General features: G+C 46.0%; 1 protein-coding gene across 2 annotated transcripts in view; it reads right to left on the reverse strand.

Moving 5' to 3' along the window:
* Window positions 1-1,491: 1,491 nt before the first annotated feature.
* LOC133488482 (cAMP-specific 3',5'-cyclic phosphodiesterase 4B-like) overlaps window positions 1,492-27,598 on the reverse strand; it is a 32,087-nt gene continuing 5,980 nt past the window's right edge. Inside the window, exons 3-17 of one of the 2 annotated variants that reach the window (XM_061796383.1) lie at window positions 26,402-26,649; window positions 22,249-22,443; window positions 22,133-22,169; window positions 21,410-21,480; window positions 20,666-20,715; window positions 13,344-13,456; window positions 7,346-7,439; window positions 5,928-6,151; window positions 5,741-5,839; window positions 5,282-5,446; window positions 4,865-4,964; window positions 4,544-4,698; window positions 4,345-4,467; window positions 4,079-4,261; window positions 1,492-3,622 (exon numbers count right to left, since the gene is read on the reverse strand). In XM_061796383.1, the coding sequence (XP_061652367.1) occupies window positions 3,299-3,622; window positions 4,079-4,261; window positions 4,345-4,467; window positions 4,544-4,698; window positions 4,865-4,964; window positions 5,282-5,446; window positions 5,741-5,839; window positions 5,928-6,151; window positions 7,346-7,439; window positions 13,344-13,456; window positions 20,666-20,715; window positions 21,410-21,480; window positions 22,133-22,169; window positions 22,249-22,443; window positions 26,402-26,649 (2,181 nt within the window). In that variant the 3' untranslated portion in view covers window positions 1,492-3,298. Of the gene's footprint in view, window positions 3,623-4,078; window positions 4,262-4,344; window positions 4,468-4,543; window positions 4,699-4,864; window positions 4,965-5,281; window positions 5,447-5,740; window positions 5,840-5,927; window positions 6,152-7,345; window positions 7,440-8,359; window positions 8,784-13,343; window positions 13,457-20,665; window positions 20,716-21,409; window positions 21,481-22,132; window positions 22,170-22,248; window positions 22,444-26,401; window positions 26,650-27,598 lie in introns of those variants that run through there. The other variant, XM_061796384.1, reaches the window with a different exon arrangement.

Here is a 27,598-nt window from a genome sequence, read left to right on the forward strand (position 1 = left end):
GACAGAGAACGCTTTGGAGACACAATCAGAATCAGAATCAGAATCAGAATCATCTTTATTTGCCAAGTATGTCCAAAACACACAAGGAATTTGTCTCCGGTAGTTGGAGCCGCTCTAGTACAACAGACAGTCAATTTACAGAACACATTGACAAAGACATTGACAAAAAAAACAATTGTGCAAAAAGATGCAGAGTCCTCTAGCACTTAGAGCAGTCCCAATGACTAATCGTATCTTTTCCTAATCCATCCTTTTCCTCAGCTATTTGGGCATTCTTCCTTCCTCGTGTGCACTTCCAGCGAATTAGCCTGCAATGCCCGCTAATATCCCCCCCCCCCCAGTTCCCCTGTGGACTGCCCAGTTGACTTCACTGCTTACTGTCAATCCAAATGAAAACAAACAGCAGCTGGTGAGTAAAAACTCCAGGAAGACATTTGTTTTCATAATGTGGCCACGGGGAGCAGATTTGTTTTGCAGGAAGCGATTTCTTCCGCCCCGCCTCCGCCAAAGACCGCGGGCCTTCTCGGGGCCCGGCCGGGAGAGCGGCCGCGAGGAACCTCCGGTCCGCCCCGAAAGCAGACAGTTCGCAGACGCCGCCGCCGGAGTCGGTCGGGTCAGTCGGATGACGTCAGTCGGTGACAAACCACTCGACTCGTGTTCCGCTTTGAAAGAAACTTCCCGCCCGTTGGCACGGACGAGTGGAGCACCTCCATGGAAAACGTTGGCGCGCGACTGTGCCTGTATTGACTGCAAATAGACACCTCCGCTGCTGAATGTCCAGGAATAATATCGTTCAAGTTTCTCGTTAACGCTTGACGGACTGTTCGTTTTCCAAGCGCATGCACAGTACTACGTTCTTTGCAATTTTGACCTGGGCCGAGAATATCTTTAGAGGTTATGTGTATGAAATGATGACCCGCACTGCAAATCTTTTCAAAATGGGTGAACGTGAATTTGATCTCCTCAATGTCACCGCTTTTGTTGCAATACAAGAAGGTCAATATTTGTGGGCTATTTTCACAACGGACTTATTAAGCGCACGCAGTGACGACGCACCATTGCAGGGACATTTTCGAATGAGCGCTCGATACTCAGCGGTCCCGCGACAGCATTTTTGTACGCGTGGCCGCCGCGTTAGCGCCAATGCTTGTCTTTCAGCAGCCGCACAATAAGCAGCCGAGCGTGTGCGTCATATTTTGACTTTGTCCGAAACTCCAACCGGTTTGACGTCATCTCTGCTTTCACGCTAATCCCGTTCCTCGCGGCGGCTCGTGGATCGTGGATTTCAGGTGCTTATCGGTTTGGGGTTTTCAAGGTGCTCGAGACCGCGGGAGAGTGAACGCCCCGAGGGCTAAGCACGTGGCGTCGCCATCTTTTTTTCATTCATGTATCATGTATCATTCATGTAGCTAGGGATTTTATTGATTTACTGATCAGGTGATCAATTATTGTGCCCTCGTCCCTGGTCCGCCCAAAAACACTCGAGTGAGGTAAATGTAATACATGCCCATTTTAATAATCTGATAGAAAACATTTGTTGAACACAACAGATACCATTTTAACCATCATTACTGTGAAGAAAAACACTGGAAAAATACATTTGATGGTCAATTCAACAAATATTCCGAGCTGTACAATGACCCCGTCACCGTACACGTGATCCTGAAGTCAAGCGCTTCCATTTGAGCGAAACATATTCTGCACCCCAAAGGAGGCGGGTCCAAACATCTCTCACGCCAAGCCAAAAAGTACAGTACTTCTCGAACAGGTCCAATTGGAACTGCGTGACATCACGTCATGGTCTTCCAACACAATATCTGAGCGCAATTCAACAGATCCACCAGACGAGTTGGGTCAAAACTGACTTTGACATGTGGTAGTGCATATAAATAACAAATATACAGTGACGATTCGGAAGGATACTGTACAAGGAAAAGATAATAAATACACTGTTACAAACATCTGAAGGGTCAGCACTACGCGGCCGGACGCAACAAGATTCTGTGCAATTCTGTGATCATTTTACACACACACACACACACACACACACACACACACACACACACACACACACACAGGAGAAAGCGACTCACATCATGACGACATGATCGCTAACTGCTCCTTGAACTGAAGGTTGCACTTAACAACGTGGTACCTTGAAGGTAGTGTCGACAGATCAGCAACCAGCTGCAGAACTGTCGACAAAGTGCCGCAATAAAAACTACGAGAGACATTTATTAAATCACTGACATGCTGTTAAATGTGCACACGCGTGTCTACGGTCGTTTCAAGTTGAGAATGAGTCAGTGTGTGAAGTGAATTCCCAGGACTGGAGGGTGCTAACTCCAACAGGTGTGCGCTGACCTCGTGGAAGGGGAAAAGACATTTCAGAGCTGACATAAACGGTTCAGCAAAGTTGGGGGATTTCATGCAAGAATCTTCCACTTATTGTTGGCTTTTGTTTGCCTGATGTCATCCTCCTCCTTACGTGAACCCATCAAAGTGCTCTCATTACAATCTCTTTGGATTGGAAAAATGAGTAAAATACACATACAAATGATTATTTTGGTTTCACATGTTGAATCTCTGATACTTTGGGCCACAAAGTGCAAAGTGTGCCGGGAAGTCAAAGTGATTTTTGGTTTTGAGACGCGGCCGCCGAACGCTTGAGTGAGAACCGGCTGACACTTGCCAGGACCGATATCAGGAAGACCGTGTGAGGCAGACAAATATCCTCTCCGTAGAACACGGGACGCATTCTACAGTGTGTTCAATAAATTAGAAAAACATTTACAAAAGGATATGGTTGTAAAAAAAAAAAAAATCAAATACAAATACAAATAAAAAAACAATAATGGAAAAAAAGGCACCCACTCATTTTTAAGACGTGTTAAAAAAAAAGAAAGGGCTTGGTTACAAATAACTTGCTGAGCAGTAGTCTCGATTGGACACTTAATCCGAACACAACACAAAGTTGTTGTTGTTTTTTTCAAAGAAATTGTCCTGTCCTGAAGAAGTGCAAGTTGGGAATGTTTGACTTGTCCGAGTACACAAATGAATATTGTCCACTTCCCCTTCTTTGTCCGTGACAGCCGGCGCATTCCCAAGCTTCTGAAGTTCAGCAGAAGCCCCCCCCCCCCCCCGCCTAAACTTCCGCAGGGGTTCCGAGCCTCATCGGCAGGGGTGCTCCACATTCAGTAAGGGAGCTTCAAAGAGCCGCACATTGCAGGATCGCTCTACTGCAATTCAACGAATGCCAAAAAGGCGCCGCGCCGCGCCCTTCCGACCGACCGACCGGCTATGTCTCGGCCGGAGAACCGTCTCGATCGGAGGAACGACCTCGGAGTCGGACGCCATCGGACGGAGACGGGTTCTCGCTTTCCGCCTCATCCAGCGTCAGCTCAAACTGAAATTTGCCGGCAACAGGAGCGCCCTCCGCCTCCACGTGAGGTCCCCCGCCCCCTTCACCAGAGTAAAATGGAGGGGAAGGACTCTGGGGAATGATGCTCTGGTACCAGTTCCTATTGTCCTCCAGCATATCCAGGATGTCCTGGGCATCCGGGTGGACCAGGTCGGCCCACGTCTCCCACAGAGGATGCACGATGTAGTCGATGAAGCCCACCTGAACCGGAGAAAGGAAGGCGTCACCGAACATGATGCGCTGGAATAATGTCGTACTCGTGATCACCAGCGGTGGGAAGTGCGGTAACAAATCCAAAGTACAAATACTTCGCCAATGTATTTTTGAGGTATATTTTGACATTTGATTTTTGGGACTTTTACTCGCTGCTCGGAAGACAGATATCTAAACATCATCGTCCGGGCCAATTATCGGTGCTGATATTGGCATTTTTTTAATACTATTGATTTACTTATTTGCATCAGATTTGCTGCCGAGCCTTCGTCAAAATAGGCTGGTTTGTTTTTACTGTCAGAACATTTCAGCCTTTCCTTTTGTACCCTCGCCGAAATGAGTCCTTCTCCTTTTGCCCTCTTAGTCTTTGTTTCCCTTTTTTCGACACAGCTCCTTCAGTACAGAGCGTGATTACTTTCGAGCGTTTGAGTGCGCAAACTCCACCTGCGTCCGCTCCACCGAAGCCGTGTGTTTGTCGCACATGGGGCTGATCTCCATACCCCGCTCCCGCTCTCGGTCTCCCTGCTGGAAGAACTCGTCCATGATCCTGTCCGTCCACTGCCGGTACAGATCCAGAGGCTTGGTGGGGTTGCTCAGATCCGCACAGTGGACCATGTTACGGAGAACCTGGCGGAACGAACGGCCCGCGGTTACGGATCTGGATCTCGGCGTTCCCCTTTGTCGCGGCTTCGTGGCGCCTGCCGGTTTACCTGCATCCTGTCTGTGTAGTTGTCCAACAGAAGGACCCCCGAGCTGGTCACCTTCTTGGTCTCCACCATGGTCTTCAGGTCCGCCAGCAGGCTCATGTGTTTCGACATGTCAGTTGCCAAAACCTGAAGAGGAAGAGCGTGCCCAGGTTCAGGATGAAGACAAATGCAGCGGCCTGTCAAAGCCGACTCCCTTCCTCACCATGTCTATGACCATCCTCCTCAGTGTCTGCCTCTGTTTCTTGCTGAGGTTTTGGAAGATGTCGCAATTGTCTTGCTGCAGCAGTTTGAAGCCCACCGCCAGGTGGTGGTTCTCCAGCACGGACTCGTCGTTGTACATCAGAGCCAGTTCGGAGTCTGCGGGAGCGAGGGTGAGATGGCAGGGAAATGAAGTGGAGCTCCGGTAACTATAGCGACCGTGCGATGTCTCCCTAAGCACCCACGCTATCGTCTGTGGAGGCCGATCCCTAGAAAGCGTACAAATACACCTGCGTGCTAAACACTGAGAAAAGTGTTTACTTACTTGTGTTGATTAGGAATTGATTGGAAACTCCTGGGTGATCCACGTCATGAATCGCAGCTGCAAAAATAGCTGCCAGGATCTCCAGATCAGTGAAGACAGCCTACGTTTGCATAAGACAATAAGACAAATGAGGCTCTTTCGGTCGACTGGCTGAGCAGGATTGTCGTGAGTTTGAAGCCTATCCCTCGGCGTCTTAACCGTCTGGCATGCAATTTCGTGAGCGTTGACGTCAATGCGAGCCAGCTCATTAAACCATGAAAAAGGCATGAGGGAAAAGTCGTCACAGATTCAGCCCAATTTCAAAGTCGACTACTTCTAATATGCATTACTAATAGAACGGATACGGGAGTCATAGCTAGGGATGTTTACACAAGCGCATAACACATTTTCCATCTCACTACGACACACTCGACTCACGTCCAGCGCTGGAGTGGACAGCAGGATATGAGTGGACTGGGCGACGTCGGCCGCGTGCAGGCTGTTGTGGTAGGCCACGTCAGAGTGGTAGCGGCCCTCCAGGGTGAGCATGAACGTCACAAAAGTATCACTTGGAATCTTGAACGTCCTCAGCAGGTCTCGCTCCTGCGTACGACAATTGGGGAATCAACTTAGGACCTTTTTCAACGTGCAGAATCTGCCATTCAAATGAATGAGAGTCAAAACAGTCAACTGCCATTTATTGCAACTCGAAATTTGGACTTGCCCGCATACTGTAAACACCCGTCAGAAGAATCTATGATATCGCGGCGGCACGAAAGATTGCCCGCCATAAAGTGGGGCGCACTGTAAACATGCTGTACACTCCCAGTCAATTTTCCTGAGCTCTCTCTGATTTGACGATGAAGAAATGAGGAGGCTGAACGGCGGGACGCTGACCTGAAAGATGGCGTACATGATGCACGTGAGCGGCCGGTTGTGAGAGTGCTCTGCCACCCTGAAGATATTCAGTCCCCATTTGTTGATGCCCTCCAGGTCCTATTCAAAAGGCAACCAAGGAATGTAAGCAGGTGCACTTTTTTGTGGTTTTGTTTTGGTATTATTCTTTCACAGATTGACCTCTTACCTTTGACAGTAGTTCTTCCTGATCAGTCTTGACCCCAAAGCGATTGTTGGTGCCTCCAGAGATGCAGGGCGTGTAGCTGACCTTTCTCCGCCCGCCAATCGGCGTGGTCATCCCACCTTGCTGCTGCTGCTGCTGCTGCTGCTGCTGCTGCTGCCGGCCTTGCCGCCGCTTCCTTTCCCTCGACTTGGGAACGGGACACGGAAGCTCCAGCTCATTCTGTTTGTCTGTGGAGGGAACAAGTGGATTACAAACTTCACAGCTAGGACATTGTAAACAAATCGGGGCTTACGTCGCTAGTGCAGTCAGAGTCAACACAGGAAGGTCATTGACCTCTCACACGGGTGAAAACATTAAAGCCGTAGTGAGCTATTTCATTAGCAAGTAATCCTTCACCCAAATTACACATGTGCTGACAGGAGCTAAGCCCACCTCAAATTGGAAAGACATATTTTTGTAAAAGGGAGTGTGGTTAGCACAAAGGAGTTGAGAAATACAAATGAGGCATTCGAAAATAAACAAAATATTCTCGTGCAAGTCGTGTCGCAACAGCAATCTGCAGAGCACCGTAGTGGAAAAGTTGGCACATAACGTGGCGCTCGTGTGTCGAACCAAAGCCGTGCCATCTGCATGAAAGGCAGCAGGGTGTACCACGACAAGCAGTAGCGGTGCCAACTGTTTCTGGAAAGAACCTGCTCATGTACGGTTTGTTGTTTGCACGTGTGCCATCCTCACATGTTGCATGAAGCGCAATCCCCCCCCCCCGCAGAAAGAGGGAGGATAAAAGGGCCAGCAGTGGCTAAATAGTCCTGCAAACTGTTTTGGGATGAGCCAAGCGTCCAAGCGCTCTCTTTTTACAAGCTGCTCCTTCCTCTTCATTCCTTCGACTGTCCTCCATCCATTCCCTCGGCCCACGTAGTTCACATCATGTCTTCTTGTCTTCCTTCACGGGATGGAAGGAGGAAAAGCCTTTGGCTAAATGCTGCGAGGCTTTGAAGAGACACGGAAACACGGCCGTCCCCGCGACGAATAACGGAACGTCTTTCGGGACCCGGTGGCGCTGTGAAACACGCGCACACGTGACGTACGCTCGCTTTGCGACGCGCACACACGAACACTCTCCCGCGCTCCTTGCCCTGATCCCTCTGGGGAAAGTCGTTCCCGACCCCCCACGCCCCCGTCTCCACCTTTCTTTCTCCCTCTACATCGCGCTGCAGTCAGAGCAAAAGAGAGCCTTTCTCCCGCCTCCGGACCAGATGGGACTGGCTCGAAGGCAGCGGTGCACACCAGCTCGTTGCACATTCTTTGCGTAAGCTCTACACCGAACACTCGTCAAGGACAAGGCCTCATCGAGGTCTGACATTGCACTGAAACATAAAGCGCGTGTATGTGTGTGTGTGTGTGTGTATGCAGGAACTCACCTAGGAAGGTATTGGAGATGAACTCTGACACTTGGTTGCCTGAGCGACTCATCTCGGACAGGTGGCTCAGCTCCCGGTTCAGCATCCTTTTGAACTGGACGGAGACAAAAGGCCAACGTATATATTCAAGTCTTTTGAATGTTGTCACTTGGAACAATTCTTGAAGACCCCGGTCTCATGCCGATATGCTATATTGTGTGCATACTTTCTATATTCCACAAAGCCTGTTACACATTTTGGAGGCTGAGCGGCATAATGTTCATCGTGTTTACTTGGGCCTGACCGATTACCCCTTTTCAAATCGGCCAAAAAACGCTCGCTTTTGCCTTTTTTCTTTTTGTTTACATATTAAACATTACAACATACTCATGTCAAAGGTAATGAAATTCAAACAAACATAAAATAAAATGTTTTTCTCTGTTGTAACGTTAAAGAAATACCAAAGTATTGTAAAACATTCAAATGTCCTACCTGTCGTTCTTTGTTGTTGTAAACATTAAGGGACTACAAAAAAAATAAAAGAGTTCTTTTATTCATTATATATTTGGGGAAATAATCGGCTGATGAATCGCTTCAATCGAAATTGATTCTCGCAAATACAAAAATAAAAATCCGTATCCTACTGTTTACTATGAAGTAAGAAAGCGTCAGTCTGCCCATGACGACAAAATGCCTCTACTTCTATTAGTTTTATACAAGTGTGGAACCAAATCGAAAAATTGACTGGCGGTATTTTATCAGCTCCAAAAAAATAAAATAATAATCAATATATAGTCTGTGGACTTGCATACACACGTTGATGTTGATATCAATGATAATGATATGATACGTTTGATATGCAACGTTGACATCCATTCATAATGACCGCCATTCTGACCTTTTAGCCTAATGATGACCGAAGACACAGACTTTTCTGGATCTCTTTCTGTCATGCAAAATGACACAAACTCATTTGCGGACGACATGAACGGCATTCGGGACACGCGTCTTTGCAATCTGTACTTCAAGACACACCTTGATATACCCCCAGGACACAGAGAACAGGTAGTTGGCCTCAGGCATGATGCTGAGCTGTGCTAAGCCCCTGGCGCTCCCCAGCAGAAGCCCTGTGCGCTCCTCTCCGAGTGGACCCCCAAGACTGAGCTCAGACCAACAAGCCTAAGACCTCAAGGCGCAACCAATTCGCTCAGCTTTCCAACATTGTCGACGGCTGGCAAAAATGTTCCAGCTGAGCTCCCTGCGCTAGAGATCCGCATCTTCCCTTAGATCCCGGATCCCACAGCGACGGCACATGCGATGGAATCCCCCACGATGCAATCAATATATTTCCCTTTGTCTTCTCGCTCTTGCGACATCTGACCTCCTTTCTAAACCCATCCAGATGGAATCCAGTGACATGGGGGGGGGGGGAAATCCAGAATCCAGCTTTCCTGTCCCCAGATTGAGCGAGGCGGAGAGGAAGGGCAGGCTCCAAGACAGAGAGAGGATACAGAGCAACAGAGAGAGAGAGAGAGAGAGAGTGAGGGATTTGGCGAGGGGGAGTGAGGGGTTGCGCTGTAACTGTAGAGTCCCCCGAGGTCAAAGAATCTCCCTGTCTCTCTTTGTCATCCCGCTGCTAAACAATCAGTCATGCACCGCATTGCAGAAAACAAGTCGGGGGAATCCCCTCAACAATGTTTCCCTCCGTTTGAGCTGTTTCTCTCGCGCACACGCAAGACTGTTAGCGCTGCCGCCCGCCGCCTCTTCCTCCCTTCTCGAATCTGCTCGGTAATGCCGAACAGATCCGATGCATACTGCGCAATGTGAGCCTTCGAAGGACCCGCGTGTTTATCACATGCGGAAAAAAATGCCCGCTATTAATTTACAACACTACGAGTCTGGCCGTCGGGCTTAGTTAAGTCTACGATGTTATCGTTAGTTACGGATGAGCGATGACAATTTAGCTTCGGTCATCGCGTATGTGCCGTTTGACTGTCTGATATCGTGCAGGGAAGATGCAGACTGAGATGAAGAGAGACAAATGAGGTTTCAGACTGCAGCCCACCAGGATACCACCAATTGCTCGACAACTTCCACGCCATGGCAACAGAGTCACGTGCCCCCCTCTGCTGTTCTCCTGGCGGCTCGCTCGAGACAAATTGCATTGCATCACACAGACACACACAAGAATGAAGATGCGTGTGCACGCGCGCAGCACGCAAACGTTCCATACACGGTCATTAATACTGCTGGTAACAATTTGACTCAACAACGCAACACAGAGCGAGTTTCCATGTTCTGCAATGCACATTGTTCCACGTAAAGAATTTCCATGTGCAAATAAGTTAGTATTTGAGTTGTTTTTTCTGTCCTTTGTCCTTACAATGGTAATTGAAAAAAAAAAAAAAAAGTCTTTTTCAGTTTATTATAGCGGCCTAATTGCTGTCAAATAAGAAGCAATCACGTTCTCGAGCGTGAAACTTGGCTGCACTTTAGGAGACTGCCGGCGGTAGTCTAGGAAAATCAAACAGGGCTCATCGGGAAAACTTTGATTCTTTTGAACTGGACTTTTGAGTGACTCTTGAAGGCAGCGCGATGGCGTGAATGAAGGTGACCTCTCGGTGATGACGTGATGCTGAGCCGCGTCAGGCTTATCTGAGCTAATACAGTCTCGCGTACACAGCGGGGTGACATGATGATGAAGAGAATCAATTGACTTTAAAAAAAAAAAAATAATAATAATAATTTAAAAAAGTGATATGAACAGTGTTATTAAGGCTTGTGTAATCATCGATTAACGATAATAACTTGTGGTTAGTTGGTCAAAGCTGTTGAAGTGGCACAAACTTCAGCAAACTCAAATGTAAACGTTATTTGGATTGGTCAAATGTTAAGGTCTAAACAAAACTCACTTTATTATTAACCAGTTTTCGATGTTTTACCTGAATAAGACCATGAGGCACGCTTGGGAGTTCACAATACAGTTAATAACAAACCATTACATTTGAATATTGATCGTAGTTTCACCAGTAATTGAATGTTCTAAGTTCAAGTCAATGACCACAATTTCGAAACATCACAGCTTACCTTATTCCAGCTAGTTAGCATCCCAAAGTTTGTCCTCTCTTTGTCGCAAAAACATAGTCCCATTGTCACGTGACAAAATTCCAAATAAGACAATAAATAGTGTTCAATGTATTCGAGGGATAACTCTGTATAGACTTTTTTTTTTTTTAATCCCTAACCTCTCTTATGTGGAGTCAGACATTATAATGATGAAGCAGACTTGAATGACTGGCCTACTGGTCTCACAAGAGACCGACAGCTCCGCCCACCACCACGGGGCAGAACGTGTCTCCACCTACTTCCCCTTTCACTTCTTCGATGACAGAGTCATTGACGAACGTCATTCAGAGATGCGTGCCCCGGGTTTCAAGTATGAAACATACCCGAGTCCATTCCCGGAAAACCCCGAAAGAAAAGTGTATCGCGCCATGCTGATCTGGCAGAGCGTTACACATATCACGTAACATGTCTTCCGCATTCATCAGTTTTTGTGACAAGTCTTGCAGCATGCTGTGGCCTTCACTGAAAGAGGAAGACGCAGATTGCAAAACAACAACTTTGTAATCTCACAAAGCCCAGAGTGGGCCAACGAGCTGTGGCTCATTTACGTCTGTTTACAGTGTCAACACACATTGGATTTTGCCCAGATGCATGACTGTAGACAGGCATTTCTTGTTAAATGTTGAGCAATCCTAAGAAAAAAAAAATAGGGTCCCAAAAACAGGTTTCATGCCTCAACTTTTTGGAAAAATAAAAGCTTCATTACACGCTGCGATCACTACTGCAGCCTGTCTGATGTCCTGGCCATCATTTTGTCACACTATAATTGAAGGACCATTTTTCCTCCGTCACAGCTACAGACCCTCCACTACATCTGTTTCAATCATTTTGTCGTTTTTCTTCCCCCCCTCCGAAGACGGCAGCACTTCAAAGACCAAGTGACCGCACGTGAATTAAAGTTTCCTACTCGCGTGTGCACATCCGAGGGGCCCGCAGAACGCTCGACTCCTCTAACCGGTTTCAGATGGCAATGTTTGCCCAAGGCCGTCACCAGCGTCGGTGTGGAAGTGTGGCGAGGCTAATCATAGTGAGGGGACGGGGAGGCAGCTCCCCGTCCTGAGGTCCTGGGCACCAACCAGGCTGGCGGTCAACACGGCGTGTGGTCCCGGACCCCCGGATGCACCTGTGCCCTTGGACAGTGAAAGTGGAGACACCCGCAATCTGATTATGGGTTCAATTACTTCTTCTTGCGCCCCCCCCCCAAAAAAAAAAACTAGCTCTCTAACAAACGTGTCATCTAAAAGTTGCGAGGGAGCTACTCTCGTGGTGACGCATTGACAGTATATAAATACCTTTGACCAATTGCGCAAGAATGCTCGAACCAATAAAAGCTTTGCTTCCACGGTAGCATGCTCTCTTCAATTTTAGCGACTTATGAACCTCTGCGCTCTCCAAAAACCATTGCAACGGTGCTTTGTGACGGTGCCGGGTCACTCGGGAGGCCATTGAACAATGTTCCTTGCCTGTCTGATCAATTCCACATTGTCTTTGTCTCTTTGTCGTTACAGGCCCAGTGACGCGGTCGCCTGCAAAGACTCAAATTTACTACCTCGCCAGACGAACGTCCATTGTCATGTACTGACTCGGGAATCGAGCGGTGGCAGAGGGAGCAGAGGAAGTACGGAGACAGGAAACTGCTGCCACGGTCAAAGTCAGTCATCAGCAACGAACCGCAGTGTATAGTTTCGACATCACCCTCAGTGTTTAGAATGTAATGCCGCCACACAGTCTCCTCTGTCTGTCTGTCTGTCTGTCTGTGTGGGGGCCCAGTAATAATTGCCGGTGTGGATTCAGTTTTGGGTTACAGAAATCAAATAAACACCAAGAAATCTGTGTATATTCAATTAAAGGGAAGGAGGACCACCGCTCTTGAAAACATGGTGGATTTTTTTTTTCCAAGTTGAAGAGAACATTTAACACTTATTTATTTATGTATTTATTTTTTCATTGAGAATTTGGGCTGAAATGCTCATCGTGGGTATGAAAAATGTTCACAGGTTGAAAACAACTGCTCCCAAATTTCCAGGCTAGCCATCGAAATCCGGAGAGACATTTCGTTGCAACTTTATACGCACGTCAACACAAATGGTGATGACATGGGCTCAACTTTTTTGGGGGGGACCATAATTGCACACATGATGACCATTCCAAATCAACACGGTTCAAAGGAATGGAATTGTGCAATGTAGTCATTGTGAGCATGTTTATGAGGGCACAGGTTACAATTCAATACAATTTTGAGGGACCAAACTGCTTAACAATGCGAAAACTCAAGCACTCACTCTGGCAGGTTCCTTACCAGAACAATAGCAATTCAAGTGTTTTGGAAAACGTGCTGTGAACAAAACATAGCCAGTATAAACGATTGCAAAAGAAGGTGTGAAAGGCGAATACAAAAATAAATCAAATCTGATTTGAAATTCCAAAGTAAGCCTCTGGCATTTTCTTCAATTCAAAGCGTACTTTTGACAAACTGCTCAGTTAAGCGTGGCCCTTTGTGATGACATCACTGGAGAAAGGAGACCAAGATCAAACCAGATCACAATTGCATGTGCTAAGACAAACGAAAGATGGCGTCAACTCACAACTCAGACGTCAATTATGCAGCTAGAAATGTATGGACACACCAGTCTGCTGAAAGACTGAAAGACGGCAGTGAAGATGCATTACGTACTGACATTACGATAATGTTCATAACGTGAGAAGTTGAATTTGTAGGACAAGAGTGACATTGTCAATATCTTCTTGGTTTCATATGCAAACCGTGAGAGAATTGGTTCTAAACTTGTAAACGACATTCATGTGCTTTGTTCCTGACGCGAATTACTCTTGCTTGTTTGAAAAGACTCAAGAGATAAGATAAGCAAGAAAAGTGCAGAGAATGGAGACATACCTTGTTAGATGCCATGTCACTGACAGAGCGGTAGGTCTGGATGGTCTCCAACTGGTCCAGACACCAGTCCAGCTCCTCCATGGTCTCCATAGCAAGCTTCTGGTAAGACTCATCTGCCAACAGACACATGGGCACGTAGTCAGGGCCCAAAGGATCTAAATCCATGTTGGAACCCCCTGGCACCATGCACGGAGGTCCACGAGTCCCGGAATGGCTCGATCTTCTGGTGGACTGGCCAGCTGAACACCCGGGAGATGCAGAGGAAGATGGGGAGTTGTGCACACAGAACTCCTTCATCTTGTTGCACTGCGCCACCTCGGAAGGTTCCGGCTAGTCCCACTCTCACACAAACCGAGGCTACAGTTAGTCTTTGCCGACTCGCTCAGTAGCCCCTTTCTCTCCATAGCCCACGCTTTCACGCACAAACCCCCTCCCGCTCGGACCGCTCCCCCCACCCCTTCTCAGACTCCCAGTCGTCGGCTTAGCCCGCTCAACGTGTCGTTCTACAAAACCGGCAGCGTGCAAAGCAGGCGGTACACTGCCTCCTGCAGTTGCTAACCCTGTCCCCGAGTCGTTCCGACACACAAATGGTTTGCTCAGCACATGCGGCTGCGGACCGCATGTGGGGTGAGCCTCACCTTCCGGATGATCTGCTTCTTTTAGCCAAACACATCACTATTTTACTAGATAACGACTTTCAATAATTTGATGCACTTTGACAGCTGCTTCACCTCCGAATATGTTTTCCCCTAAACCTAAACTGCAGCAAGAAGTGCCGTCACGCCAACTTGCTTCACACAATGCCTCTCTCCTCTCTGAACCTCGAGGAGGAAGAACATTATAGCAGACAGCAAGCCCTGTTTGCACAAGTAACACAAGAGGCAAACTTTGACTCTGCTGCTGGAAGGAGGCCAAACCAGGACCAAGCTATGTGCCAAGAAACCAATGTAGGCCTACTTCCTATTTGAGCCTCAACTCGCATAGAAGATGGAGCGGAATTGATCGAAGGTAGAGTGACAATGGAAGCTGCCATTCACGTGACGAGGAAAATACAGAATTACTGAGATGATGAAGTGCGAAGGGAGCAAATGAAGCATCTACATAGAGAATATGGCGGGGAGAATGTTGATTCAACAAATTTGCACACATCTGGATTTCCCCACCTTCCTTTTTCCTTGAAAAAGACCCGTCGACCTCGTAAGCGTCACACATGGAATAGATTTACCCCATCTGCTTAGCACAACAAGACAGCCAGCGTGCTGCTCCCCATTCTACGTCAATATAGTAGATCAAAGCGCCGCATTGGCATACACACGCTGAAGCCGGGGCACCAAACGAAGAAGTTCAATGAAATCTCAACGCACACGTGTGCTAGCACTCTGGGAACGTAATTGCGTCAGATGCTTTGATATGGCCACAGATTTGGACAATCATGCCTCACGAAGGTGTAAGGCATTCCCGAACTCGGGAATCCGAAGCGCCCTCGGTTACCAACTACCGGTCGCCGAGCTTTGCGGCCGAACTATTTCCGACAATCGAGGCATCCGAGTCATATGAAAAAAAGGCAGCGAAAATGCAGCATCAAAGCCATTCATGCAAAAAGCGGCTGGCTGCGAGCTGTTGAAACTCGGTATGCCCGAATGTGCGGTGCCCGCGCTGCCAAGAAGGTGCAACCGCATCCTGCTCTCGTTCCCTTCGGTCAGAGCGCACACAGACAGACGGTTAAACAGGCTCGTGAAATATCAAAAGGCTTGGCTCGTCGAATAATATCCGCGTCGTTTTCATCATTGGTCTGAAAGGAATATTCATCAGCGTGACGACTGCAAAACGTTTGCCTTTGGTCTGATAAGTGAACTCGACCTCCAGAAATGATTCACAAAAGTATGAGCAGCTGTACCTGTCAAGTAGTGTACACTGCATGTCATGCTGCGTGTTGACTAAATATTTGGCTTTCCAATGTTGTGTACTTTAAGTTTTGCTTTGTTTTCCCGTGTCTCCTGTCCGTAGCGTCCCTGTCTGCTCATTCTGTCTTTCTTTGTCCTCGTCACGGCAGTCATCTGCTGTCGCGCTGCGTGTTTTGTTCCTATTTTGCTTTTCGGGTTGGAAATGCAGATGATTTTCCCCTTCCAATTTAGTTTTGGCTTGTTTTCCTGGGAGCGCCTAATTGCCCAGGTGTGCCTCAGTCTCGCCTCTTTGTGCCATGTCGCCTGTCGTCGGTGCCGGTCCGTTCCTCGTGTTTCTTTGTATTTCGGTTCTTTTGAGTGTACCCTGCACTCTTGCTTTTCCTTGCTGCGCTGCGCTGCGCTCGGGGGCCACCTGCCTTTCGCCTGCATCCCACCACCACAAACACCCCCGCCCCCCGACCGCGACAGTATCATCTAGAGCTAAATCAAATTGTCTGTATTAAGAAGAGGACACATGAATAACACATGGAATATGAAAAGTAATGAAAATAGAGGCAGCTTTTCCAATCTCGACTAAATCTGAAAATCCCTTTAAGTCGTAAAGTATGAATAATGTTATCGTCTTGCCCACTGTGTGCGGTTCCAGTTTTAGGGATTGAAAGCTACCTGCACTGACACATCTCACCGTCACCAGTCATAAGTGGCGTGACGCACGTTCCGCTTGCGAAACCTACACGCAGATGTAGTGTGGGGTACTTTTCCAGCCTGTTTTTTGTTTTTTTCATCTGCGCGTCCTAATGCCTTGGCCATATGCGGACGGCCGCGATGAGGACAACAGGCCTCAGTGTGCAGACACACTCTGTCTGCCTCCCCGCTCGCTCCTATAGGGCCACAGACCGGCCTCTGTGAGCGCCATCAACAGCACTAACAACGCTGGCTGGGCTAAAACATCCCCCCCAAATCCATTCCTGGCCAAGACACCTTCCGCTCTCATCCCCTCTCACACTGCCCCTCTCTGTGCTCAATCTACCCCCCAAACCTGTTTCCTCGGCTGTCTGGCCGAAGTGTGGTTTGCAAAACTGCACCGCCTTATCCGTTATGCCACATTGTGAAGACTCGCAGCCAGCAGCAACAGCAGAAGACGATTCCTTTAATGTTATATAAGGGACTATAAAACTACTGGTGCAATAACACGCAACCAGCATTAAAAGCTGCTTGGGAGGAAGGAAACTTTTATCAGTGACTAGCAATGTACAGGACAGATATGAACTTGTGAGTAATGTTGACTTTATGCATGCTTATCTGACTTGTCAGGAAATAATATGTCCAGTTAGGCTTGAGTCACCGGTTAGCGGCGACCTATTATGAACGCAAACGCACATTGTTCATCGTGATCTCATGACATTGTGTGTAAGGAGGAGAAAGAGGTTCGAGCCCAATCAGACACCGATATGTGCAATCGTGTTCCGTTTTGCTTTTGACTTCTCACTACACACAAGCGACTTGAGTACGACGACGAGAATATTTTGAGCTGAGTGGTTAACTGTGTGGAGTGGAAAAATACAATACAAATAAATACAGTCGTTGGAAATTGGATTTACGACTTTGGGGTTGATTTCGTACAAAAATTGTCCTAATTTCGAAAACCTTTCTATCCACAGGAAATAATGGACATTGAGATCATTAGTTCCAGGGTTAAACTATTGCCATTGTAAAAAACATTCAACTGTAACCTTGTTAACTGGCATACAATTGTCAAACTAAGTTAACTAAGTTTGTTTCCAACAAACAATAACAATAATAAAACCCTCAAATGACAGAAGTGTAGTGTAGTGTGATTTCGTGGAGAAAAAAAAAAAAGCATCCCTCTTACAGCTCACTTATTGCTTTTTTTTTTTCTTTTTTTTTTCTCTTTCTTTCACAAAAGTTTAAAAAGAAATCAACCAAAGTGACAAACTGAACGAAGGCACCGTGTCTAGTGTGCATGTCTGCGCAACTTGTTAGGGAAGGAAAATGACGTCGAATTCTGTTTCCTCACGACATTTCTATCCACACATTATTCTTCATAGCGGCTTGCTGATTTGATGTGGATTTAGCATGTTTTAGAACTGAATGTAGGGCCTTATGCAAGTATGTTACATTGTTGTTACGTGAACACTTGTTTCCCTTTCGACAGCCATTTACGGAGCTAATTGACCAGTTAAGTTGATCCAATAATTGGATCACAGTGTAGCTTATTTCCTTTGTTTTGCATTCCTCATAGCAGTTGAATTACAGTTTAGGTGTCCATTTTTAAAAAGGTGAGAGGTTAAATGAAAATACCACGAAAGCATTTTGCATTCAGCTCAATACCAAAACATTTGATCCTCTCTTAATAGCAACCCTGAATTTTGATGAGGTAGTTTACGATCGTGACATAATCTCTTCACCTATCAAAAGCAAAGACTCGAGTCGTTATACAAACACGCAACGCGCACACGCACTTCATCAAGGCCTGTTTGACGACCCTCTAACAATTGCGCCATGGAGCTTTGTTGGCACGGGACAGCTTGAGGGATGGGCCGCAACAAGGTTTATGACTCTGCTGACGTCAATGACATAATTCAAATACTTCGCCGAGCTGCAGCTTCCAGCCCTCAGGATCCTCTCCTTTGGCCGTGAGCCTGGAAAACCTGAAACGGATTCTCGCCGCGCACACGGATTTGAGGAACCGTTCCAGACTCAGGCGGCCTGTGAGACAATGACTGGACAAATACATTCCGGTCATCTGTGAGTGATGCATCAAAAGCCATTTCCTTTCCTTGTGTTGATTTTAATGTCAAGGAGAAAATGATCCATTGAAACATCGAGGCCTTCTTTGCCTTGCGTTGATTGTTTGTCTTCTAAAGGCATCCTACGAATATCAGTCAAAATGTCGTTTGGGAACAAATGACTCACGAGCTCCCGACTCCTGTGACAACAGGCAGTTAATGTTACAGATAGCCGTCACAGATTAGTCATAAGTGACGGTCAAGCGCGTCATAGCCAAACTTTGCAAGAAATATAATACAGAGCAAAGCCTATAATCTGAAACGGTCAGGGAAGAGTGAGCCCTTTGTAGGCCGCTGGGCTCACGGGACCGAGTTTGATGGGGTCAAGATGCCGTGCGGTGAAAAACTGCAAACTCACACGCCCGACACTCGAGTCGTCTTCCAATCAGCGGTGCCGGCCGAGAGCGAAATCATTGACAGCGACCCGAGCCCCGAGTGCGGCTCGTGACTGTTGTTTATTTCAATGGCGGTTCAAAACGACGAGCCATTCCTTTCTCCTTTCTCCCTTCTCCATGTATTTATACACCATCCCTTTAAGACTGCGATGGGCGCATTGGATCTTTTAGCACTATTGGGGGATCGCTTCTATGGAAACACAAATGCAAAACAGGAAAAATCTCTTCTCCCTTTTCCGTTCAGGCAGATGAGAAAAGGAGACTGAAAGCAGCGCAAAGGAACAATCACTATTATTCAGGAGCAGGTGTGAGTTCTTTGTTTGCTCAGAAGTATCTGATGACGTGAAAAAAGGAGACCGCGTTCAAAACAGAAGTCGAAAGTGTTCCTGATCTTAACAGCGAGCTTGCATTCCTCAGCAATGGCAGAGAAAAGTTCAAGGTTGTGAGACGTGAGGAGGAGACGATTAGAGGCTTGCAGCTAGTTGTCTTGTTTTTTTCCTGCTGCGGGATGCTGCAGCAGCTCATCTGTGAGAAAAGGAAGTTGAGAGCGACCTCTTTGAAGGCCTCGCTGACGTCAATCGGGCTTGAAGAACCGGCGCGGCAGGAAACGATGCCCGTACCTCCCTCCTCCTTTGCTCTCAACCGTACTTTTCCTTTGTCACTTTACACTCTGAGTCGAAACCTTTGCTAGCAAATGTTCCCTTTACGTGGTGAATGGTTAGCTTTTGGCTTATCTTTCAAGAATTGACTTTTATTGTCATTACTTTTTGAACATGCATTCATCCATTTTGTATACGGTTTGTCCTCATTCGGGTCACGGGTGAGCTGGAGCCGATCTCGGCTGTCTTTGGGCCAGAAGGCGGGGCACGCCCAGAAACCGATTGTCAATCAATCGCAAAAATGACCCGAGGGTCAGAATAATTACACGAAACAATAACACGTAGGCAACAATCAAAACGGTGACTACTTTTCATAACCTAGAACAACTTCTTGGGCCATGTCATGCTTCTACCAAGGTAAACACCCTTCTTGAGACTTCAAATTCTGGGAATTTTGTGTACAGATGGATTGTGATCATTTCAATCTGGAGCAGAGCATCGTCATGCCATCAGCTGAGCTGACTTTGTCATTCTTGGACGTGTCACACTGCATGTACAAGCCCAATTCCGATGAAGTTGGGACCTGGTGTTAACAGAAAACAATTGGCTGGCAACCAGTTCAGAGTGTGCCCCGCCTCCTGCCCGAAGATAGCTGGGATAGCCTCCGGCACGCCCGCGACAATTGGGAGGATAAGCGGCTTGGAAAATGGAATGGATGGATGAACAATGATTTGCAAATAATGTTCGACCTATATTGAATTGAATGCACTATAAAGACAAGATATGCAATGTTCAAACTGATCAACTTTGGTGTTTTTAGCAAATAATCATGAACTTAGAATCGTTCCAAAAAAGCTGGGACAGGGTCACGTTTGCCACTGTGTTACATCGCCTTTTCTTTGAACAACAGCCAATAAACTGAGGACACTAATTGTTGAAGAATTCTTTCCCATTCTCGCTCCATGTACAGCTTCAGCTGTTCGACAGTTGTCGTATTTTACGCTTCACAATGCGCCGCAGATTTTCAACGGGAGACAGGTCTGGTCTCGTACCCGCACTCTTTTACTACGACGCCACGCTGTTGTAACACGCGCACAATGTGGTTTGCATTGTCTTGCTGAAATAAGCAGGGGCGTCCATGAAAAAGGCGTTGCTTGGATGGCAGCGTATGTTTCTCCAAACCTGTATCTGCCTTTCAGCATTAATGGGACCTTCACAGATGAATCAGGGGCACCCACCTGTTCCCACCTGTGGGATGTTCCAAACAGATGTTTGATGAGCATTCCTCAACTTTTTTGCCACCTGTCCCAACTTTTTGGGAACGGTGATGTAACACGGTGGTAAACATGACCCTGCCCCAGCTTTTTTGGAACGATTCTAAGTTCATCATTATCTGCTAAAAACAATAAAGTTAATCAGTTTGAACGTGAAATATCTTATATAGGTCGAACATGATTTGCAAATCATTGTGTTCTGTTTTTATTTATGTTTAACACGACGTCCCAACTTCATTGAAATCGGGCTGGTAAGACGAAGCCTCCCCCAGTTACCACGTCGCTCTGATGAGGTCATCAAGTGCGCTGCCATCACAGACAGGAAGAGTGTGCAACTTACCTGACAAACAGACTTTAGTGACAGAAGGCTGATTTGCAGCAGGAGACCTCCTACAATTAGACATCAACAGGTCACAAAATATACAAATAAGCAACCCAAATTTACAAGAAAAGAAATGCAATATATTTTTAGTGGTCATTTTTTCCCCGCTCACTGAATTATTGTTGCATAGTATTGTGAAAGGAGGCCATTCAACAGTTATAATAAAGCAATGTAGTATTCAACATTACCAGAAAACAGTGCTTATAGTTTTAGTCAAATTTTGCACTTGGTGTAAATGGAGGTGTTTTTTTTTTTTTTTTTTTTTAGGGGACTTCTGCATGAAATGTTTGTGATACAGTGGCGCCCCCAAGTGAGATACATCGGCATCTTCAAAACATCCATCCATCCATTTTCCGTACCGCTTATCCTCTCACGCGGGTCGCGGGCGTGCTGGAGCCGATCCCAGCTATCTCGCGGGCGAGAGGCGGGGCACACCCTGAACCGGTTGCCAGCCAATCGCAGGGCACGTGTATACAAACAACCATTCACACCTTCGGGCAATTTAGAGTGGTCAATTCACCTACCATGCATGTTTTTGGGAGTACCCGGAGAAAAGCCACCCAGGCACGGGGAGAACATGCAAACTCCACACGGGAACTGTGTGGCAGATGTGCTAACCAGTAGCTCACCGTGCCGCCATCTTGAAACTATTTCAACTATAAAGATGTCTCTTCAGACGAGGTAGAAAAAAACTTGACTCACTTATTAGATGCACATTGCACATTTGTCAATGTGGTGAAGTTGTTCCTGACAGTCCGAAGGCTTGCCAGAACCTGGAAAGACAATTACAATGGATGAGAAGCGGGAATTGTAGATTAAACCCCCAAATAAATAAAGAAATAAATAAAGAACGAAGAAACGAACAAACCCAAATATTCGAGCAATTCTGTTTTTAAGTGTCAGGAATATTTTGTTTTGCTTTCATGACATTATGCAGCGAACAGCAACTAAAAGCTGGGATTGACGCATCGTTTTTATACACTTGCTTGTCGCGTTCAGGGTCGCAATCCCCGCTGACATCTGGCGAAAGGTCACAAAGGTCACACCCTGTACCGCTTGCCAATCGACGGACAGACAGCTAAGCGCACTCACATTCGAGTGCAAATTGAAGTCAGGCGAGCGAACCATCAGATTGATATTATTTCAAAATATCAAAATGCTTTTTAATACATAGAACCGGTTTAAAATAGAAAATAAGAGAGTGAATTGACATCCTAGTATTCATTATCTATGTATTTGGGAATATCAGTCACCTAGAAAAAACGTTTTTTTTGTTTTTTTACTGACACAATTCAATTTCATAATACAATAATGTGAGCAATTACAGCTGAAATTGAACTGGGAGCCACTAGGGGGCACAAACGCTACAGTTGCACATCTACAAAGGGCTCAGAGGGAATACTTGCTTATGCACGTCTTACTTACCTGAGCAAAAGGAGTCACAATCAAGTCCTCCCCGTGGCTAAAATCAGAGGCAAAGAACATTCATCCAAGAACACGATGGCGGTGGACGGCGGTCGACAGCCTCAACGACAACTCACAGTTCTCCAACGATGGAAGAGTTCCGAGAAAGCGACTTGGGGGACAATTCGTAGTCGCTGTCGGAGCGGTAGAGGAAGGACTCTCGACGCTGGCCTTGGCTGGCCAGATTGGGATGAAGAGCCAAGCCCGAACCCGGGGACGCTTGTGGATCCGAAGGACTACAGCGCAACGACGGGCCATTCTCTCCCTCCAAGCTGAAGACGAGAGAAGATCATGATCTCATCGTCTCCTCCTCATCTGCACATTTGTGAAGGAATCTGTGTCATTAGCCACTGCAGGAAGATTCTCCCCAATCCCATCTAGTAAAGAGATGCGTGCATAAACTCAGCCGTCCGCCCTTGACCTAGATTACAAACGCGACCGTTTGGCTGCTCTGCCTGTGACGTCTTTGTTCGTTCACGCTTGCTCATCGACGGTCATCACCGAAAGGGCTCATTTATGTTTTGCTTCAACAATTCTTTCTATTTTCCCACTGCTTTTCCCCAGTCGCAACACAGTGACAGCTACAATCTGCCCCCCCTGAGAGGCGGGCACCAGCTATTGTGTAGTCACATGATCAGGTCAGAGGGGCTGGGTTAGGGTGAAAGGTCAAAGTAATGATGCAGCGCAGAAGGTACAGATGAAATGAATTAGAAATAAAGACAAATTCCAATTTAAACTTGGACAATACGCGGGCAATGCTTTACAATACTGTTGTGTGTGTGATAGAATTTCAAATTACATTTAAAAGGCTGACATTGATACACACACGCACGCACGCATACACAGCTCTGGCAAGCGTACCCTGTATCCAACCAAATGACATTGGCCATTTTTTATCAAAGCCCTTTGCCCCATTTTTCCACGCAGACTAATTCGTATGTGATGATGCACAGCAGCCGCACACCCCTGCCAAACAAGATCCGATTATGACTGCGTCAGCTACGTTTCGTTTCTCGTCATCTAAATCCCAATTTGACACATTCGCACGATGCTTTACCAATGTAATCTGCTAATCTCCGACTGACAGGATACCGTGGTTTATTTACAAAGTGACATTTGTGACAAAACGCTATCAGGTTTTTCTACGATTGTGTGCCGCAGTTGCCAAGACAAGAGCACAGAACTATGCAAATAGAAAAGAAACGCAACACGCTTCAGTCAAGTCTCACCCGGGAGCCGAGAGCTGAGCCTCACTGATCGCTGAAATCAAAAGTACCCGGCTCTGCACCGGGGGGACTTCCGTAACATGCCTCTCTGCCTTCCTCCTCTTGTTTCCCTTTTCATCGGGGTTCGAGCGCTTCAACAGATACTGATGATGCTACACAAGCGATAACGGAACCTTCTTTCTGGCCAGTCACAGACCGGACGCCGGAGTAACGTCGGCTTGGCAGGCGGATAAGGCGCATCTGGGCTGGACCGAAACTACTACGGATTAGCCAGCGAGTTCACCCAAATGACTACTAGACTGTCCGATAGTGAGATACACGACACAAACTAGCACAGCTCGGAAGCACTAAATGAATCGGTCGGCGGTTGGGCTACAACACTGCACACTGTTTTACTTTCTCCTCATCTTTCCTGGACATTTTGTGAACAATTTCAAGGCATCGTTTGCTGAACAGGAGTTCCGAGATCATGATCCATGCCCTCAAAACGGCACTTTAAACTATAAACTTCAGCAGGCACACTCAAAATCCAATATATATTTACACACACACGACTGCACACAGTGGGTGCGGAGCAGAAATGCATAATGTGGTGGCAAACTGATGAGAGTTTGAGAATGAACATTGAATTAACAGCCAATGTGTTCATTCAACAGCAGTGCAGGTACAAATACGTCCAATAAACTGCACTTAAAGTCGGTTTTTCAGCTATCTGTACTTTACCCGCATCTTGACCTTTTGGCATTTGCAAATTCACAGTTTGGATTTTCTGTTTTTTAGAACCTATTCTCCATTATTTGGTGAAAAGCTGACCTATTTGCTGTTTTGTGCTCAGTCCAAAGCATGAACAGTAAGTTAACATCTGATCGAATCTTGCCACTGAGGAACTTGTGAAGTGATTTGAGGAGCTTCATTTCGACAAAAGTAGTCCTTTGCCACCATCCCGTGGCCTCAAAAGTACAGTAGAAACCTTTTGAGGGGTTGCCAATCACAATTAGTGGCAGGAATTAGTCCCTGCCACTAATTATACCCCGCCAATACGAATGACGACTACTTTGACGACATTTGAAAACAGATGCCTGAACTTTCTACGCATTACTTTATCAAAACAGGCTCATTAAGTTTTTGAAACCTTCGCAGATCATGACGCAATGTAAAAAGGTGGTAAATAGAGAGCGGTAAGGTCAAGCACTTTTAAGATCTTGATTGACCGATTGAGATCTCGGGACTTTTGAGGTTGTGGTCTACAAGCGTTATTTGTGGCAAGTGTCTTGTGGAAGCCTAAAGAACACTTCTAACAGGTTCTTGCGTTCAAAAATTCTCTTGTCTAATCTGAGAGAGAAAAAAAAAAAAACATGACAGGTGAGGAGTATTTTTTTCAGTTGTCATCATTAGTTAATTTAGAATTTGTTGTTAGTGAGTTCACAATGTTAGCAACGCTACAGGAACACGCATCAATAGCATGTCTTCTTCTCAGTAAGAGCACTACGCAAGTGCATAAAAGAGGGAAAGGGAGAGTTTTTTTTTATCAAAACTGGTTTTGTATATAATTAGCTCAACCGTAAAAGTTCCTTTTTACTTTGCATTTTTGTACTTCAATATATTTCAGAGCCTGTACTTTTATACTTTTGACTTAAAAGCTTGAAGTATCTGTACATCTACCTCTGTACAAGTGTACCTGCGTACAACTTTTGTTCTACAGTAATAACCTTGTCGATATAAACGGGGAAAAAATGAACGGCTCCAGATAACCCAACTTTGCCCAAGTGTGTTATCACTCTGGTGTAATGTAATGCTGAGTTCATATTTCTTTGCCAGCCCCCAAAAAGTGGCATCAAAGTTTGGTTTGATGGAAGTGTCACTCCTTTGCCTCTGATTGATGACAGCTAATCAAATACGGTAAAACCAAAAACAATGATTCGGTCATGGAAGACAAAACTCGTTTTGTTTTGGAAATAACGAAATCCTGTTTTGACTGAATTTCACTAACACGTTTCACATCACAAAAAAAGTGGAACTAGAGCTTCCTTTTTACACACAAAGTTCCAGTAACGTCTTATTGTTAGAAGATGTACTGTAGAGCCTTCCACAATAAATTTGACATGAAATGCACGCGTCTTGAGATGAACAATTGATTATTTGATTAAAAAAAAATCTCCTGAAGTAAACAACCAGTTCAAGAAATAAGACGTTTCAGCATGTCAATGCAATGAAAAATGTGTAGAAAGGATCGTTGGCTGAGACAGCGGTGAGCCGTCAGCTGCAAATCTTGAACTGAAAGGTTTTGGAGATGCGAGGATCCTGCAGCAGAGAAATTTCATGCTCATTTCACAATGTTTAATTATTCATTTATTACGAGTCATGTTTCCATACATCCTCTTACGTTTGACATGATCTGTCATGAAAAAACGGGGGATTTATTTTAGTCATAATTACAACGTTCATGCTCGTGAAATAGAACTTGCCGTAGGAAAATGCTTTCCAAGCTTGTGTGGTAGCAGGAGAAAATGCAAATGCCAGAAGAAGGAAACAAAAAAAAAGCAAAACTTCATTTGAATACTGTCAGCGTCATTTGCATTTTCGATCAGCAGAGTGGAACCTTTTTTTGGGAGTGGACAAATATCCTTTGGATACTTTGAAATAGACACTGTTATCATATTGTAACCCGGTCAAAAGTTGCGCAACCTAGACTGCTGCCCAACAACAAGCAGGGCAAATGTGACCCCTGACCTTTACTCCAGCGACATGGAAGCCAATGTTTTTGGTTTTTTAAAAAAAAGTGTTAAGACGAACAGTTCAAAGCCATTTATAAATCTCGAGATAGGATAAGAAGGAGGCGCTTTGATCTGTTTGTGCACAGGACCATAAAGCATTTGTAATCATCTTTGTTTTGTGTCTCAAAAGTAACTGCATGCTTTGAAAAAACCTCGGTCGTTTTGTGGTTGAGAGACAGCTGCGCTCAGCTCCCAAGATGATCTTTTGAGCGTAACACTAAAAGCCTCACCTGTTGGGGTCCGCCTTTGTGATGTCAATCCGGGGGAGAGAAGCAATAGGTAGACTTGTCGGCCTGGCGTGAGTCACCGGGTCTTCCCGCGGGGATGGCAAACTTCCCCTTTCCCTGTCCTGCTCGGCCTGTCGCCATGACAACGGAGGCAGCTGCAGGTTGCCAGAAAAGCGCCGATGGACTTTGCACACCTCTACTGCGAGGGGGCCGCCCGAGGGAAATTGCCACGCAGAAGGATCCTTCTCCTCCTGATAGACAACGACAAATTGGTGCTTTTGATATTTAACACGTACAGGAAAAAAGAAAAGCTCAAACCTCGGAAAATGAAATTCCAGATAAATTGTTCCGCATAAGGATGAAATGGCAAACCTGCATTGATGAGTCATGTTTTCTAGCCTTTACCATATATTGTAGTTTTCAATTTCTTAAGCAAATAAGAATGTGGCAAATGTGGTGTGCACATGTTTCAGTCTTCCTGCGTAAATACTTTGCAGAGCCGCCTTTTGCTGCAATTACCGCCGCAACTATGTCTCCACCAGCTTTGCACATCGAGACATTGAAATTGTTGCCCATTCCTCAAGCTCAGCCAGATTGCATGGAGAGCGTCTGGCATTTGTTTTTATGCTCTGTTTTAAGAAAAAGGTTAGGTGAATTTCATTCTTGCCAATCAGAATCAGAACCAGAATCATCTTTATTTTTGCCAAGTATGTCCAAAAAAAACACACAAGGAATTTGCCTCGGGGAGCCGGAGCCGCTCTGGTACGACAACGGACGGTCAATTGACAGAGAACACTTTGGAGACAGAAAGACATTGACAAAAAAACAGTTACTGAGCAATAAAGGGTTGCTAGTTATCCGGTAATGCCGGTACCATTTATTTTCTTTTATTTGACAATTGTGCAATTCGAGCAGTTTGAATGAGTAATGTAGCGAGAGTCCGGTGCAATGAGCATCGGGCAAAGGGCGCCGACGCTTCAAGGAGCGGATGCAAGTTTAAAGTGACTCCGGGATTGAGGTTTTTTTATTATTACAATCTTCAGTCAATATATATTATTATTATGATGATGATGATGATGATGATGTTATACTTGACATTACTGACTGATGCTAATTGAATCGTAATGTTCTGCACGTCACAAAGTAAGTTACCCAGCCTCCAAAACCGGCGCATAAGTTGCTGTTGGCAATGAACAGATG

This window comes from Phyllopteryx taeniolatus, chromosome 14 (genome assembly GCF_024500385.1).
Source record: "Phyllopteryx taeniolatus isolate TA_2022b chromosome 14, UOR_Ptae_1.2, whole genome shotgun sequence".
Taxonomy (NCBI): domain Eukaryota; kingdom Metazoa; phylum Chordata; class Actinopteri; order Syngnathiformes; family Syngnathidae; genus Phyllopteryx; species Phyllopteryx taeniolatus.